The sequence below is a fragment of the Gymnodraco acuticeps genome, unplaced genomic scaffold (assembly GCF_902827175.1).
Source record: "Gymnodraco acuticeps unplaced genomic scaffold, fGymAcu1.1, whole genome shotgun sequence".
Classification (NCBI taxonomy): Eukaryota; Metazoa; Chordata; class Actinopteri; order Perciformes; family Bathydraconidae; genus Gymnodraco; species Gymnodraco acuticeps.
The window spans coordinates 7789456-7807909 of NW_022990271.1; the positions used below are offsets into that span (position 1 = coordinate 7789456).

Consider the following 18454-nt stretch of genomic DNA (forward strand, 5'->3'; position numbering starts at 1 on the left):
AAACTCCCAAAAAGTTTTATGAAGCCGCCATTTTATTATCCTCGCATTAGCATTATTAGCATTAGCATGAGCCCAGCGCAGAAACGCAGAGAGACAAATTTATGGCAACACAAAATAAAACATGGGAGCGGTGGAGATGAGGAGGTGTCGGCGTTCTGGCGATTTACTCAGAAGGCTAATTTCTCATGAACCTTTGTGGGAAAAGTACTGCGGTGTGAATAGGCGCATTAGGCGCATTCACACTGCGGTACTTTTCCCACAAAGGTTCATGTGAACTTAGTTCATGTGAACTCTTTAGTTCGCATGAACTAAGTACAGATCGTGTTCACACCGGAATAAGTCCCTGGGGGTGGATTAGGCAAATGAAGCCACTGACGTCACTTCTTCTACTTCTGCTTTGGGTTTACTGGCAGGCAGCAAACCACTTCACGGCGTATACTGCCGCCCAAAGTCCCCGGCCGGAAGTCCCCGGAGTTGGGGACTGGCTTCAGTAGAAGCTGCTGGGACTCCCAGCAGCTTCTACTGAAGCCTTCCGAGTAAATCGCCAGAACACCGACACCTCCTCATCTCCACCGCTCCCATGTTTTATTTTGTGTTGCCATAAGTTAGTCTCTCTGCGTTTCTGCGCTGGGCTAATGCTAATAATGCTAATGCGAGGATAATAAAATGGCGGCTTCACAAAACTTTTTGGGAGTTTTACGGGGCGTGGTTTGCAATCCGCCCAGCCAATCAGAAATATAGCTCTTTTCTCACAAGAGAGCCGCACGAAAGTCCCTGCTCTCTAGCAGGGACTTTCGTGGGGGTAAAAAGGTTCTCATGAACTAATTTTAGTACCGGCTCTTTTTGGTGTGAACGCGACAAAAGAGTTCTCATGAACTAAGTTCTCATGAACCTTTGTGGGAAAAGTACTGCGGTGTGAATGCGCCTAAGGGGTTTATCCCAATCAATACAAAATTCTATATATATGACCACAGATGCATGCAATCTGAGTTTTTTTGAATAAATGTAATGGTGTATCCATGCAAAGGATTCTTTGTCAAGACAGGACGTCTTGGAAATCACTGAACCAATAAAGTATCCTCTGCATAGTGTTTGAAAAAGACAGTAAATAGATGACATATCAAAGCTTCCCTGCTCCATGAAGTCACAGCTGCAGTCTTTGAAGTCATACAAACAGTTTGCCCTTGGGTCTGATATAAAAAGGGATTTCATGTACTTCCATATCTGTCCCGTTCTCTGGAGACAGCTTGTTTACTTTTAGACCTTCCCAAAACATCAGAAACAGACTAATAAACACCGAGTCAACAGATCAAGATCAATGTACACACACAACCAGTCACAATGATTCTCTTTTGTTTAGGCTCAGAGCACGACAACATCGGAAGGACCCAGCTGAAATCAAAGGAATTCTTATTTATTAGTAGATTTCACCTTGAAACAGGAAGTTTTGAAGACATCTGCATGCCATTATTTACTAGTACAAAAGTCAAGATCGACCTCCAGCAGGAAGTTACAGGTTGTTTACTTTAAGGACCTACTCCTCCTTACATTTTTGTCAAAAAATCTTAAGTTGCTTCATGATAAAAGTTGTACATTAGTCGTTAGACAGCTTAGTTCTGGCGACATGTTGTAAATTGACTGCAAGGTCAAATTCCATTCCATTTATTTTTTACAATTATTATTTTACACAGAGCAAACCATAACTGACCAATTTTTATCAAAAACATTTTATAATGGCATTGCTTGAGTAAAATGTATATACAGTTATGTAACTTTAGGACACTATTTTAGTACTCTTACCCCTTGATGACATGTGCAGTATATGCAACCAAAAGCCTAATTGTAGCACACTGTGGTATATTAAGTGGACACATGATGGAAGTATATTCACTATAAACATATAACACAGACTTGATCTGGGAATAATATTATACAGCCTATACAGACATAATTTTGGGTTGATTAGCTCTGTGCCTTAATATATTCACCAAAATCAACAGTTTTAATAAAACATGAAATTAAGATTTTAAATAATGAGCATGAAAAATGTTTTATTTGAGACAATCTCATTTTTACGCAGAATTAACTGAAATACACTTCAGTAAGATCAAAAAATGGGAAGATATAATGAAAATACTTTCATTTACCTTCAAAATCTTAACATCAAATGTCTGTTTTATTTTATAACTTTTTTCGAAGTAGTTTTGAAATAAACCATCTGTGAATAATTATGCAGGGGCAGAGGTTATCTTACAGTTTAGAACAGTCTTGTTTATACAAAAAAAACAGTTAACTGCTGCCAGTTGGGAAAGGATGTGAAAAAGCCACAAATAGAGCAATACCAGTAGTTTACAAGAGATGGGGTTTTTTTTTTTCTTCAGGAAGCTGACAGATTAATAATGATTGTTTTGGGGTCTTTCATTTACATGTTGTCAAGGTGCTACTTGAGGAAACAAGTAACCGAAGACTGTAACTCCAGCTACTGCACACAAGATGTCAGTAGTGCTGTGCATTTTGCACATGGTGATGAAAAATCTATTTCTCAGAAAAAAGCTAAAATATGATGCTAGTCTTGCAAAGGAAAATGAGCTGCTCTGTTTTGATGAGTATCACTGCTTTTGCATTACTGCATGATTTTCTTTGGATGTGTCTTTGGTCTTTTTACTGGCCTGATATGTGACGGGCCTAAATCTTGGCAGAGCTGCTGCTCTTTAATGCTGAGGCAGGCAGAATACAGGAAGTAAAGTATTACCACAGGAGATGGCAAACATCCCATCCTGCACTGCACAGGGCAAAGTATTAGGGAATAATTCATTATACGATCTTAAAGCATCTGAGAAGGCAAAATGGAACTTTCGAGAAAGTATGAATAATAATTGATGTTGTGCGATCATGAGATGATCAATTTTTCTTCATCTTACTCTCTACTGTAAATGATATACTGAATTTCATTGTGTGTTCGGCAATTAAAAGAGCGGTGAATTAAGTTCTTCATATACTGACAAAACTGAAGCAATAATATTAGGTTGAACCTATTAAAACGAAATAGTATTGCTTTGAACTAACCCATTACAGTTATGTGAAATGTGTTGACATAATACATTTAAATAAAATCAACGGTTCAGATTTGCTCAATGAGTATTGTATATATTTGGCAATACATTTACTGGACTTGATTCAATACAACCTTTCCATAAAAAAAAGCAAGAATTCAACATCATGTCAGGACTGTGGTTTAATCTTCTTCTTCCTCATTGTCCTGATATTCCTTATTGCACTTTCAAACCTTCACTTCTGTTTGGGGAAAGAACAACTGTTGACATTATACCAGTAATTCACCCTGCTCAGAGCAGTCACTATGAAAAAATAGATAAAAAATACTCTCAAAATACTCCTGACACTGTCCTGAAATGTCTTATTAGCAGAAGGTAGGCTACTTGCAGTGTCAAAAACAAAAGTACTAAATGGCAGAATGGCTTTTTCCAAAGTGTTATATTATTATTATAGAATAGAATATTATTCTGTTTCTATTGCTGACAAATATGACGAAGAGCACTTTAATGTTGTAGTTGGGTAATGCTAAAGTGGCCTCAGTCAACATTGTACTTAAATAGGCTTCAGCACTACATGTTTTTAGTTTCATTCAATCTGATCAGGATGCATTTTAATCTCAGACATGAGGATTAACAGTGACTCATCATACAAATAATATGCCCTTTTGCCACTAATTCCTTGCTTTCATGCATCAATGCAATCTTTTTCATGATGACACCTGCTTTTACCCTTGCATTAAACTTGTTTTTCAATTCAGTAATTCAGCTCAAATAACTAATATACTCTCTTTAAGTATGGGTAAAGAACTATGAAAACAAAAAGCCTCACATTGCAAAGTGACCTTTTAAGTAGGCTGCCTGAGAGGTAAGCCTGAATCTAATTAGCGGTAACCTGATTGTGTGCAAGCAACCCGGTCATAAAAGTGACCTATTATATATCTTCCCCGTAGTCGGTGTGTCTAATTGTTTGCCGTTTTAATAACGGTTGCTATTGACCGGGCAGTGGGAGATATACGACCATGACGCAGGTTGTGTGTGACGCACGGAATGGGCGTTTTTTTCTGCTCTAACACTGCGAAAAATATTAAACTCAGCATTTCGTTCACTGTCCTGCCCACTTGGCAATGTTGTAGGTAATTGATTAAGAAAATGATTTACTGTAACCAGTGCAGTTCTTAGGATATTTCTGCAATGGTGATTTTGAATGATGGTTGAAATGCTCTCTACCTTAGTATCGAGACTGTTACTTATTTCAATAAATAGGCTACCTCAAAAACCGTACTAATAATTTAGTTATTGCATGTTTAAAAACGGTTTCCCCTGATCAATAAAAAAACATCATATTTTAGTACCCCCGAAAGCTGATATTAAATTGACACTTTTTGCAGTGTTCATCTCCTCTTCCTCCTCCCTCTCCTCCTCCTTCCTCCTCCTCCTCTGTAAAGACGGAGGGGGCAGGTCTTGTAGTGGCCTCTACTGTTTAGCAGGTGATTCTTCAGCTGACACGGGGCTTGAAGAGGCTCCCTGCTTATCTAGTTATAATTATAGCGAGGTGACCTGGTTTCAGCACCGCGGCTCGTCAACAGCTACAGTGCACAGCGGAGATTTGCCCAGCCCATCCCCGCGCCGTGCGTCTGACAGAGCGGCTACTTCAGGGCGCAGCCTCCGCGGCACTTTCAGCATCAACATCCGGCCGAAGCGGAGCGGAGCTGTCCACACATTCAGCACTTTGTTTCTGGACGAGGAAACCACAGTCAGCCAAGATATATTGTTCCTCCTGAACACTTCAGAATGGCATCAAAATACGTTGGCCTTTTCGTCCTTTTCCAGCTTCTAGCCCTGAATGTAGTGAGCCAGATATCTGCCTTCCCCACACCGACAGCCTCAGCGGATGGTGAGTTGGACATAGCCTCTAACCGTGAGGTAGAAATGCGTTGTGGTTGTATTGTAATGTGAAGTAGGCCTATTAGTGCAATAATTTCATTGAACCTGTGAACCAATTTGTTACTGGAAGAAGTCGGTGGTTAAATAAGATTTGTAAACGCCACAAAGTGTAAGGACATAACACTGTCTATCTGTCTGCACACATGATGCATACAATACAAATACAAAATAATATAGGTTATTATAAACTCATAACTCAAAATGTGATTCTCAAACAAATTTTAAAAGAAACGTTTCGGAATAAAACTACACCTGACATTTACTGTACACTTTGTACAGTAGTATTCACATGTGGACATGTAAAGGGATGTTATTCGATACTTATTTATTTTTGAACCATTTATTTTCATCTTCAGGTTTTGCAATGTTTGGTATCCTTTATCAGTAGCTTGATTGTGTTATTCATAAACCTGTTGACGAACAGTCCAGCTCCAGTCCAGCTCCAACCCAGCAGTGGAGTCTTTAACGACGCCTGCTCTAGTTATGATGGCGCTTGTGGTCTATTTTAGCCCCAGTTTAATCTTTTGTTTGATAATCCGATTAAGCTCTGCCTCTGCTCTGCATGCTGAGTTGGAAAACCAGAACCAATCACAGAAGTCTGAAAGATAAAAAATGTACACTTTTTTATAGAAGTAGCCTAAATAATCTTAGATCTGTTAAAAAATAATATGTATCTATGTGCAAATTAATTTTTAGCCTAGAAAATCTGACTATATTTTTTTAAATAAAGTCTGCTTTAGTTTAGTAATTACATGAATTTTATTCTGTTGCAGATAAAACTGTGTACAACAGACAGTTGACGGAAGAAAGACCACTACAGGAGCAGGTAAGCTCTCTTTCTCATCCTATTTTTTCATCCAATATCTGGCCAAATAGGCTGTTTGATCGCTAGTCAAACAACAGGTATTAACCCAGCACATATAATTAATCAGAGTTTATATCCTGATTGGAAATGATATGTTTATTGTTTATCTTTTCCCCAGATTGCTGAGGCGGACAGTGTGAAGGCTGCTGTACAGTCTGCTGGTAAGAGGAAACCTTTACTGCCAATCAATTAATGACCTTATTTCCGTCTGCTGGGTTCATGTTGCAGCACTTCCAGTAAAACATGCTTCATCTGCACTGAGAAATAACAAAAATAGAACTACATTAATATGAGAAGAATTCACCTCCATCACGTTTGTTCCTCCTGTTTGATCATTTACTCTATGCTGCTTTTTCAGAGAGCAAGCGTCCGTCTGCCTCCAAGGACGGAGAGTCAGAGCAGGACCTCGATGACTTCACCGTGCTGAAGTCTCTGGCTGAGGGCCAGAAATCAAAGGAGACCACTGAGGTGCCACTGAAAAAGGATGGCAAGTACGTTCCAGATGAATCAGACTCGACCAAGAGTCGGCGCCTGGCCGAGGACTACGACTCAACCAAGACCGGCATGGACGATGGCAAGTACCGTGTTACTCACACCTGTCACCATGCACCTGTCCTGGCATGTTTGTGAAGGTGCTGTGTTAGGTATTACTCCTTCTGCTTCGTTGACCTTTGCCCTCAAAGGGCAGGCCTCATGCGCATGTTTCTCTCTGGCACTGACATTTTAAGAAACAGAAGGCAGAGAAATCATGTGTGGGTGTGATCGGGATAAGCAGGGACAGATGGAAATAGTCAAAGAGAGAACACGTGCATGGAGAGAGAAAGATTATCCTCTCCCCCTGCGGTAGTGAAAGCTTATGCTGGGCTTCTGTATCAGGTCCACCTTTACACAGAAGACAATATGTGACATTGATTTTCCTCAGAGATGCAACAACAATTTCTTTATTCATAGGCCTTTTTGTAAAATCACTGTAAATCCAATAATTTGCTGATGTCTACAAAGATGTTCAACCTCAATAGATTTCACAAGATCAGCACACAGTCCTCTGTATATGCATGTAACTTGATATCTCAGTCCAATCAGCAGCATTCTCTGAGGTGACTCAGACACAAAGCGCTGAGTGTTACACTTCATCGATTCATGTGGTCGGTCAGGCAATGACAAGCAGCTTGTCAGGTTACGCTACATCTAAATTCGGCAAGCGCAGTCTGGATTTTATTTCTTATTTCCTGTTGTGAGACAGAAATGTGTTGGAACGTAAAATGATGGATGAATCAACCCGCCAGTACGGGAAATAGTATTCTAGCAGTGCTTATTTGTATTGTGTGTGGACATTGAGAAGCAGCAGGGACAGTTATGTAACAGTCAAGCTGTAACAATTTCACATTTGTTACTGAGTAAAGGGGATATGGATGATATCAGGAGAGGAGAGTGTGAATCATTTTTTACTGACTAATTCTAAGCCTTATGAGCGAGATAATTAATTTATATGTCAAGGTTTTCCATGTAATAATGAGACAGAGAAGAAATAGGACAGATGGAGTAAAGTAGACAAGGTAGATAACAAGTTTCATAAAATCTCCTATGGTGGGGGACGTGGAAAATCTGACAGCTATAAGATAAGAACTTAAACATTAAACCTACACGCAGCTAATAATCAAGTTAAGAAAGTTAAGAAACAAATGATAACATATGTGTTGTTTTATCCTCTCAGATGAAACAGAAAGCTTCCGTCAGGTGGACGGCACTCCACTGACAGCAGAAGACATCGTCCAGAAGATCGCAAACAAGATATATGAGGAGGACGACAGAGGGGTGTTCGACAGGATCGTCTTAAAACTGCTCAAACTGGGGCTGGTGAGTTGTGAGCTGGTATGCTGTTTCATCAGCGTGTGGTCTGAGATGTATTCTCTCTCCCTGCAGGGGGGAACAGCGTGTGAATTGTGCGTTGTTCCATGGCTTCAGCTGTGAATATTTTTTTGTGACATTCAATAAGTAATTAAGAGGTGTCCACATTTATCCCTGAGACAGTTCTCTCAGTGACAGCAATCACTTACATAGAGGTTGATCGCCAGAACATGCTCTTCTGTTCTAGCTAATCTTACATAAAATGTGTTATTACACACATTTGTTCTCATTCTGTCTCTGTTTCTCTCTCCTCCTCCCTCTGTAGATAACAGACAGTCAGGCTGACACTCTGGAGTACCAGGTGGCCGAGGCTCTCCAGGATCTCATCACCCAAAATGCCAAAAACAACGAGATTGAGGACATAGAGAGCAACGACGAAGAAATACAGGGAGGGCAGGATGAACAGGGCGCTGACACAATCAAGGTAAAAAACCTAGAAACAATAAATAGTTATGATATGATAGCAATAAGAGTTACAACAATAACATCTAAAACATCTTTAGGACACATGGGAGCCACCCAAGCGCCGCTACAACGGAGACAAGGAGGAGGAGGAGGAGGACGAAAATGATGATGAGGTTGAAGACGAGGTAGACAGGGATGCAGAAGAAGACAAAGAAGCTAAGACCTGGGACAAAGATACTGAGGGGGGCAACGAGGAGGGCAACGAGGTGAGCCCCGAGGACGGGCTCCAGGACCTGCAGTACTTCCCCAACTTCTACCACCTGCTGCGCAGCCTCGACTCAGGTACACACTCCAACACAGGCCCATTCTGTGACAGTTTAGATCACAGGCACACAAATCGTTGCTTCACAGCTTCCTTCATCCAAAGATAGACGTTCTCCAGATCAGGAACAGGACTGGAGCGCTGCTGTTGTCATGGAGATACTGTTCTCCAGGATGAGCCAATGCTTGCCCAACACGCCTTCCTAGGAAGTGCGGATGAAACGCGCACACATAACAAATTATTTATAATCCCATCCTCATGACCCCCACTGGCAAATAGCATGTGGTAACATCAACACCACTGAAACCAAATACCATTAGAAAAACAGTGATTGAATTAACCATAGACTCTTTTTTACAGCATTATTATTAACAATGTTGTAGTGAAGCCTATATTGTAATATTTTGCACATATTTTATAGACTTATTTCTCATACTTTATCTTTATTTACATTTTTATTTTTATAATGTTTATATACATTTCTACCATTATTATATATCTGTCTATATATACTTATATTTGTAGGAAGGGAGTAACTGCAAAGAAAGTCAATATATTATAGTATTTATTGTTCTGAATAATACTTAACTGGTTTCCCCGTGTATTGTTGCAGATCAAGACGCTCAGGAGAGAGAAACATTGATCACCATCATGAAGACGCTGATAGATTTTGTGAAGATGATGGTGAAGTACGGCACCATCACTCCGGAGGAGGGAGTGTCCTATTTAGGTAAGACATAACACAACACAACAGCTCTGTTTATCTATCAGTCTGGTACATTCAGTGCCACAGCATGAGGCATACTTAGGATAACAGGTGCCACAGTCACATCATTTGTTGTAAATAATGTTATGTATACGTAGGAAGGGGGATACAATGATAACAAAGTATATCTTTAGTGTGATCCTTGACCTTGGAGTAGTTTGACAAAAAAGATATTTGCTGTAGTTGACTTACTACTTACTTAGAGGATATACTGTGTATTCATATACGTATAATACAGCTCTATGTATGTGTGGCTTACATGTGGGTACGTTTTTATCTATCCATTCCATTAGCTGGCTAGTGAATATGCATCATTCATCTCTCTGTTATATGTGCTTTTTGCTTGTGTTTCTTGTGTGTTCAGCCGAGGTAATGTCCCCTATCAGCCTGTGCCGTGAAGTGTAAAGCCTGTGCAGATTAGTGTCAGGGGCACCCTATATAGCCAGGCTGGTGTTTATGGCCTGACATCACATTAGCAGTGGAAAGGTCAGCCACCTGTAAGAAACAGCTGTCATCTCTGTGTGTGAGCCTCAGGAAACACAAGACCCAACATCTCTCTATCTTATATATCTGCCTCAATAACACTCAAAAACCAAAAATATGGGCTTCAAAATCAACATGACTGTCATAGAGCAGCAACCATATTGTCATTATGGATTAATGGGTACATTATGTTTTCAATAATTAAAAAGGTTCAAAAGATTCAAACTCACACTTGTGTTATATTTCTGCTAGAAAAATGTGCAATAATTAATCAAAACCGTTGACTAATTGTTTCACTAGTAGTCTTACCAAAAGTGAGAAAAATGATTTGTAACTAATTTGAATAGGTTTACAATGTATTTATGCCACTATAGAAGCAGTGATAATACAAATATTATAACTAAGTCTGACCAGCTTTGAACTAAGGCTGATTTATTCCCTGCCTCTGTCAACTTGTTGTATCTGATAGTGGAACGAATGACGACGGCTGACGCTACACAGCAGAACAAACGGGCATTTACGTTTACACAAGATATGGGTTTCCTAGGCAACCCCCCCTCCCCCGTTCTTTATGTAGCATAGGTTGTGAGAAGATAATAGGACGGAATTCCTCCATCGCCTAGCAACGAGTTAATGCCCCCCAGTCCAGTGAGTCACACAGCACGCAGGTACAAAACTGAACACGCAGGGCTGTCAATCAACGCTAATCGAGTCATACAGGTCCCAAGATATAGAGTGATAGAGGAGAGCGGGAGAGGACCAACGATGGGTTGTGTGTGTGTGTGTGTGTGTGTGTGTGTGTGTGTGTGTGTGTGTGTGTGTGTGTGTGTGTGTGTGTGTGTGTGTGTGTGTGTGTGTGTGTGTGTGTGTGTGTGTGTGTGTGTGTGTGTGTGTGTGTGTGTGTGTGTGTGTGTGTGTGTGTGTGTGTGTGTGTGGTGTGTGTGTGTGTGTGTGTGTGTGTGTGTGTGTGTGTGTGTGTGTGTGTGTGTGTGTGTGTGTGTGTGTGTGTGTGTGTGTGTGTGTGTGTGTGTGTGTGTGTGTGTGTGTGTGTGTGTGTGTGTGTGTGTGTGTGTGTGTGTGTGTGTGTGTCGTGAGTGCGTGCGTGCGTGCGTGCGTGGGCAGAGGGAAAGGATGAAATAATAATGGACTTCCACTGTGCTACAGGTGGGAGGAGGCAGATTAGAAAGTGCAAGTGAGATGCTCAGATAATAAGAAATGAAAGGAGACTTCAGTCAAAGAATAAGAGAGAGGACATTTTACAGATCCTTAATTCTCAGTTGCTTGAAGCGGAAATGTAACCTTCCATGTTTGTCCTTTTTTTCAAATGTTAGATATCATGTCACCAAGGAAACTCCCTTAAAATCGGGACCTGCTCTAACTTGTAGTCATATTTTCCCCTATTCCTTTGTCTTGCAGCATTAGCTCTGGGGTCTATAGGCCTTGATATAACTTAATGCTCCTTGTCTGCCCTAGAACTGCTAAAAGTAAATGCTTAAAGTAAATTACCAAAAATAGCCACTCAATTGGAAAGGTGCTTCTTGGGGACTTTGGTAACACTTTAAGTCCTATAGTTCTCACATAAGTTAGTTAGTTATTATAAAAATAATCAACGGTTTGTGACACACAATATTTATTTTGTATTTAACCTTTATTTAACCAGATAAAAGCATTGAGATAAAATCTCGTTTTCAATGCTGACCTAACCAAGAAGGCAGCAACGTTACACATAACACATAACAATAGTGTATAACAATAATATAGTTGTAAGCTGAAATAAATGTCTTGTTAAGTGGATGGACAATGAATGATTATGATAAAACACAGTTGTATTTATGTATAACATATTGCAGTGTTTTTCTAAGGCTGTATTGAGGATCTTAAAGTCAAATGTTACCACAACTTGACATAGAAGATGACATTTGAGCTGATCCCTTGGATGTGTGTTTCTGTGGAACATCTGCTTTCTCTGTTTTTTTACATAATGTTTAGCCATTAGTTAATCCAGAGAGGATCAGTTTACACTTAATTTCAGTCTCTTAAACCATATGGTCTGTGTGTGTGATCCCATGACTGATTTGGAGACCTTCTTTAATCTTGTTGTGAAAGCGTTACCCACAAAGATATCAGGGACAACGCACCCTTAAATCTGGTTGATATGTTATCCCTATATCAGCTCATTATGTATTTTTCTTCTATGATTAAGTCCAAAATGCCTAATCACATTTTAAAAAATGATAATGGGAAAGAACATGATTGTATCCACTGCTATCGTCATAATCTTGAGCCTCCTTTCCATGAATTAAATGAAAACCTAATTTCTAATGAGAATGCCCTCTGAGTCACACAGGCACAGCGTGGCAGCGTGGACTGACGTCACAATGCTGATCAAATCTTAAGTAAATGTTTGGCCTGTTTCCTGCAGAGAACCTGGATACTATGATAGCCATGCAGACCAAGAACAAGCTGGGGAAGGCTCTGGGGCCTCCTGACTTCACTGGACCCAACGGTAACATGTCAAACGCCAATAAAATCAGTACATTCTATTCTGCACACGCATCTGTAATAGGTATGTTTGGCTTTGCAGGGCTTTATAAGCTTATCACAAGAAGAAGTTCTTTTTTTAACCTTATTTTTAAGTTATACTTATAAACATAGAAAGATGTAGGAGTAACTTCTAGGTCAGGGGTTTCAAACAAATGTTGCATCATGGGCCACTTTATCTGAGTTGGACCAGAAGCATAATAACATTTAAATAACCTCCAATTGTTTTCCCCATATAAAACAGACTGTTTCCTCAAACCTGCATACAATTTTGTTATCTCTGTTGTGGTTTCAAGTTCTTATAATCTTTGCATTGATGAGTGTGACAGTTACTGTACATACAAATACATTAACATACATTTGAAAGTGCAGTGTAAACTAGCCTGTATGTTAGCACGTTGGATCGATAGTAGCACATCAAGTATTGGGCCTGCTATTCTTAGGACAGCGCAACACCCAATTGACAAAAAGGCATAGCAGTGCATTTTATTGGAATATTGGAAAGATTGAGTTCACTGCAATTTTTCCCTTTGCAAAGTCATCCATGGGACCAGATTAAACCCTCTGGCAGGCCAGGGTTGGCCGTATGTTCAAAACCCCTTTTATAAGTAGTTAAATTCACCTTTAAAGGAACCGTTTGAGATTTTGGGGAATATGCTTTTGGTGTTAGATGAGAAGATCAATACAACTTTTCAATCTGTTGCTACTGCCAGTTAGCTTAGTAGAAGGACAACGGGAATTGAGCTACCCTGGTGTGGGGGAAACTTCTGTGTAGCAGCAGTGCAGTGGGAGTCACCGACTCATGAAGGAGACACGGGACGAGCAGGAGCTTTGATGTCAAACACTGATGGTTTATTTAGGAGCTTCGGCCGGAGAATTCACATCACAAGTCACAGCAGCCACGGTATGACTGCACGGGAGAGTTGCCACGTCAAATCTGAAGATCTCTACCCCAGACCCATGTATTTAGCTAGTTCAGAGAGAATAATCAACATTGTGCATAACAAGATAGAATCATAACACCTCTATCAGCTGACGCCAACAGGCAGGAACAGGGAGACAGAACACTGAGAGCACAGCAGCCAAGGTTACAGGTGCGTGTGCTCAGTCAGAACAGTTTGAACTGATAAACTGGGTCAAAGTTATGGACCTTGGAAAATATTTCCCCAACACCTGGCACAGTCAGAAGATACACATCTGTCTAACTGCTAAAGCTCAACAAAAAACACCCGTTATGTTGTTTGTTAAATTCTAAAAACGAAATGTATGGCATAGTGTAACAGATGCAAAATTAAATGCAGTTTTTGCCAGAATGCTAACACGCGTATTTCCCAACTGCATCAAGTATTTCTAGCAGAAACGGAGAAATGTTCTAAATCTCCTTGTACTGTTTCTTTGCTGTAGGAAAAACCGCGGATGAGGACGACAACACCAAGGCGGAGGCTGCCAAGATGCAGAAGGAGTATGAGAACCTGAAGGACTCAACCAAGGAGGAGCAGCGATCCACCGAGACCAGTCAGTCCACTTCCTATTCCTGATGACCAGACGAAACATGAATAGCTTTCTCTTATTATATATTATTATTTGCTATAATAATTGAATACTATTTACCAATTTGCCCCTCAAACATCATAAACAATGTGCCTTGTGAATTGCATGACTTGTGTTACTTTAGTTTTTGTTTCATTTCGTTTTTTTGCATTATGCTTTCACTGTTTTGTTTTGTGTCAAATGTCCCAAATAAATGCAGATTGCTCAAAAATAGAAGATTCCAACCACATAAATTCAATTAAGCAAAAACATTGTCTTCACTGTCCCTCAACAAATGTTCATGTTATGTTCAAAATTCAGTTTTAGATTGTTTTCACTCAGCAGGGCTGACAGGAAGTAAACAACTCTGTGTATTCTGGCCAATCACAGTTAAGTCTCTGCGCCCCCTGAACTAGGCCAGTCCAATAACACTGACCGAAAAGCTTCTGACAGCTGCCATTATTCTCTGTCCTTGTACACTGTATAGTAACGGTTTATCAGGGTAATCCACACAAACACGCATAAAAAAAAAAAAACAACATAGATAAAGATTACCAACATTACATTCGTTTCAGTCAATTAAAATGGGATATTGACGGTAAAATGGGGGGCATGTTATAGAGTCCAACTTTATTCTGTGGTTATGCAATAGTTTGATTTATGATTTGAAAAACTGTAGATATATCAAAACACTTACTGTAGCTACCTTTCAGCAATAAATGCCGAACCTGTGTTTCTTTATTATGCTGATAGTAAATATAATTAAAAAAGTAAAATGCTGTCTCTCAGTCTGCTCCTTTTGCAACAAAAATGTAAATGTTAAAGCATGAAGTATTGCTTTAGGAAGAGTTTTGTGGTGTAAATATTCTACAAGTGTAAAAAAGCATATCTTACTTATTGTGGAAACGAGGCCCTTATGTGTAAATGAATAACAGATCTAGAAATAGTTAATTTTCCACTTTCTAATACATTATTTTCCCCTTCTCTTTCCAGATCAGCCTGGCAAATCAGAGACTTACCTGGAGGCCATCAGGAAGAACATTGAGTGGTTGAAGAAACACAACAAAGAAGAAGGCAAAGATGGTGAGAAACACTCCCTAACCAAAACATGTACATTTCAACCGGTCACCTTAAACTGATATCCCTTTTCTTATGTGTGAGTTTTCATAACCAGACTAAGAAAACCACGTCATCTTCATTTGCAAACACTTGTCTCCTCACTTATCTGTGTTTTGCACAGACAGGTCAGAGACGACGCACTAAAGAACAGAAAATGTGATGCTTCTTTTGTGAGACCCCAATTTGCAATTAAAATGAGTGTGGGATACCAGGATAGATGCTTCACTCCAGATCTCATGAATATGGATAATTCTTGATGAGTCTGTCCTAATTACTTGCTGCAGCTTCCTTGTTCAGACACAAAGGGCTATTCATTTGTCCTACCTGTTCCTCTACATTTATGTTGTGTGTGCAGTTGGGCGTGTGAGAGCGTTTAAAAAGGGGAAACAGTCGTAGATATTGAATAGTTCACAATTAGCATTTCTATTACAACAACACAAAAAAGCTATTAAAAGAAAGAAGACCATCACGTCTTTGTCAACGTCATGCTTGCTTGCTCTCTGAATGTATATTATTGGAGAATGTACATTTATATGTACTGCTTTAAACATACTGTAACTGTCAGCATTAAAAAAAAAAGCAGTATGTGACCCAGAAACTGCACCAGTCTGCAGAGCTGTGAAAACTGTGAGCTCCGGTCTGACAGGAGAAGCCTGCTGTTTGGCTTTCCACAGTGTCAAAATCAATTGTCCAGTGGTGCTTCATTAAGCAGCAGAGAATGAAATGTTAATGAGTTCTCACTATTCAGGCCATCCATCTACTGTTGATCATCTCAGCGGGACATGTCGGAGTAAAAACCCCAAAAGGTCTAACTCAGTTTTATAAATACTGCTAAATATCAGTTGTCTGGTCTCATCTGAGACGTTCAAAAATAGATTCATCCCCTCCTGAGTCAGAGAAACAAGAAAAAGACACAAACAATTAAGATAAAACAGAGTTTGACCTAGATTCTTCTTGTTGGCAACTTTAACGCAGAAGAAGAAAAAAAATAGCTCACACTGAGCTTAAACTCCTGCAGAGTCCGGAGCCGAAGCAGCAGGGAAGTTTTGTTTGGGGCTCATCTCCAACCTTGCTCTATATAGGCCGCTTCATTAACATTCTGGTGCGTGGAGCGGTTGTCTGGGACAACAAGGGGCCCTTCCCGCCTGCCAGTCAGTGATCTGGGCACAGAAGACAGATAGATAAGGGTCACAAAAAAAACACAACTTCATACTGAGTCAAAATGTGCTCCCAAAATCACCCAATTTTCCCCGAGGTGGCACTCTCAATAGCTGTAATAACGCACCACTTTTATAATACTCTTTTCAGCACATTAAACCTCATCCTTATTATCTCTATTTTCCCTCCCTCTTCAGAGAAAGTACAGCTGGAGGAGAACAAAAGCCTTTTCAACCAAAATGTAGTGTCATAGTAACAGAGTGGGCCACGGGCCATTTATTATGTTTACTCTATCATAGGCACTCATTAGGACAACCTCAGCAAGCTATTAGTGTGTGCATCTAAATGTGTGTGCGTGTGTGTGTGCCAATGGAGCAGATGGACGTCGAAGCAACATCCTTGTTTTTGCCTTTTGGCTCCTCGCAGCCAAGATTGAGAGAAGCAGCGCTGTCTCTAATCACATTCAGTTAATCCCTCACAAACATCCTGTTTGTCAGCTGCACAGCAACACTGTATTCTTGCTGCTGTTCGAAATGTCCTTAGAAAGGTTATTGTGGGACTCCTTGGCTGTCTTCTGCCCTCCTGCTCCCCCTGTATCAGAGTCGGTCAGAGCAGGAGAAATGGTGTGACAGCTGTTTGCCAACCTGCTGTCTGAAACTAATTTGTTACCATGATTCAGACTGAGGTTGTATTTATCTCTAAATATAGCCACATCCTTCTGCTGCCTTTGCTTTGTGAGATGACTGATCCAAAGCAAAGGGAAATGGTGCTTCAATGGAAAAAACATTTTGAACCTTTCTTCAAGATTAGATCACAAATTAACAAGTCTGTTTCCAACTTGTTAAAGACTTTATTATCTTAGTAAATCTCAATATTTACAAAGGTCAATTCCATAATAGGAAGCCATTGATTTAAGATAAAATGCAACATTACAGACATACTATAGTAAGCTCTCTATAAGCCTTTATCACTATGATATGATACAGTTTATATTTATTGTATTGTCTGAATTGCTGAAACCGTTTTTTTCATGATTTATTGACTAACTGGTACAAGATTACTGTATATGCTTATTGTTTATTGCACAATAAAGATAAACAATTTTATTTTTGTATTTAATTAAAGATGTATCACAATCTTTTAGTATTTGAGAAACTGAGGACAATTAACACATAAGAGCATGGCTATCATGTTTGACTCTGTGCTCTTTCGGCCTTCTTATTATGTATGTGCTCTCTTGTAGACCCAACACAAACATGCTATGACCTTAATCCTCCTTGATAATGAATTACCACACCAGATTACGTTGTGTTTGGGTGTGCTGTTTTAAGAAGTCTAATGTCTGATCTATCCCACCAACTACCACGATCTCCTGGTCTTTATCTTTGATTGCATCTCAGATTATAAACCTGTCCTCTGCTTTATCTCTCTTTCCAGATTATGACCTGTCCAAGCTGAAGGACTTCATGGACCAGCAGGTCGACTCCTACATTGACAAAGGCATTATCGCCAAGGATGAAGGCGACACAATTAAGAGGATCTACAGCAGCCTGTAACACCATCACCCATCCTCCCCCGACCTCTGGCTTAACACAGGACTGAATCTGACACTTACATCTCAAACAAAACCCTGATACTTAACGTTATTTCCCATGGCATGGTAAAGTATATACTGTGTATTCAAAACTACCTGCTTAGGGAACTTTTTTACCCTCCCAGACATTCCTAAAATGTATCCAGGAAAGAGATTTAATAACGCTCTCTTAAATTGTATTCTTTACAGCTACCTAACTGATTATATTTGCACGCCAAGATTGCAGAGTAATAATAGCTACAATATTAATGAGAGGACATTAAGGTATTTTATGTATCCAACTCACACATGCCATTAAATGCTAGCATTTACTCCAAGCTGACTCCTGCAGGAAATTAATGTTTTGAGAGTATACTGCTGTAGTTTGTCGTCCACCGTTTCCAAAACTGTTTTTGCAACAACATGCACATATATTCAATTGTACTCATTCTGTGTAACCTGTCTTAGCCTATTATATTTACTTTTCCGGTGTACACGTAGGATCTTAATGTATTTTTTTCTTTTTCCAAAAATATATTTGTTGTTGTCATGTTAGTGCCCTCCGTACTCCCGTTATGTTCTGCTGTAATACTACTGGGGGCCACTAGGGGGCCATGTTTCTATATTCAATTCACTCTGCATGTCTCTGAGTTCAACATTTCCCTCTTTGTAGAGACTCAAGATAAGTATTTTTAAATGTAAATATTTGTGATTCTTTTCCTAAAGGTTAAAAGCAATTAAAACGTTGCCTTTTCTTTATCTGTGTCTTTAAATGTGACAATGAAAC

The 18454-nt window shown here is 39.7% G+C and overlaps 1 protein-coding gene across 1 annotated transcript; it reads left to right on the forward strand.

Annotated features, from left to right (window-relative positions):
- The first annotated feature begins 4500 nt into the window (after window positions 1-4500).
- scg3 (secretogranin III) lies at window positions 4501-18426 on the forward strand. Its single transcript, XM_034221242.1, has 12 exons — window positions 4501-4947; window positions 5771-5823; window positions 5981-6023; window positions 6221-6436; window positions 7577-7719; window positions 8036-8194; window positions 8274-8517; window positions 9111-9227; window positions 12169-12252; window positions 13692-13802; window positions 14811-14900; window positions 17532-18426. The coding sequence occupies exons 1-12, from the start codon at window positions 4845-4847 to the stop codon at window positions 17648-17650; spliced, it is 1482 nt and encodes a 493-aa protein (XP_034077133.1). The 5' UTR covers window positions 4501-4844; the 3' UTR covers window positions 17651-18426.
- Window positions 18427-18454: the final 28 nt, after the last annotated feature.

Coding starts and splice junctions, on each gene's coding strand:
- scg3 (XM_034221242.1), top strand. CDS start 4,845: ATGGCATCAAAATACGTTGGCCTTTTCGTCCTTTTCCAGCTTCTAGCC. Junction 4,948..5,770: donor ACCGACAGCCTCAGCGGATG/GTGAGTTGGACA, acceptor ATTCTGTTGCAG/ATAAAACTGTGTACAACAGA. Junction 12,253..13,691: donor TGACTTCACTGGACCCAACG/GTAACATGTCAA, acceptor TCTTTGCTGTAG/GAAAAACCGCGGATGAGGAC.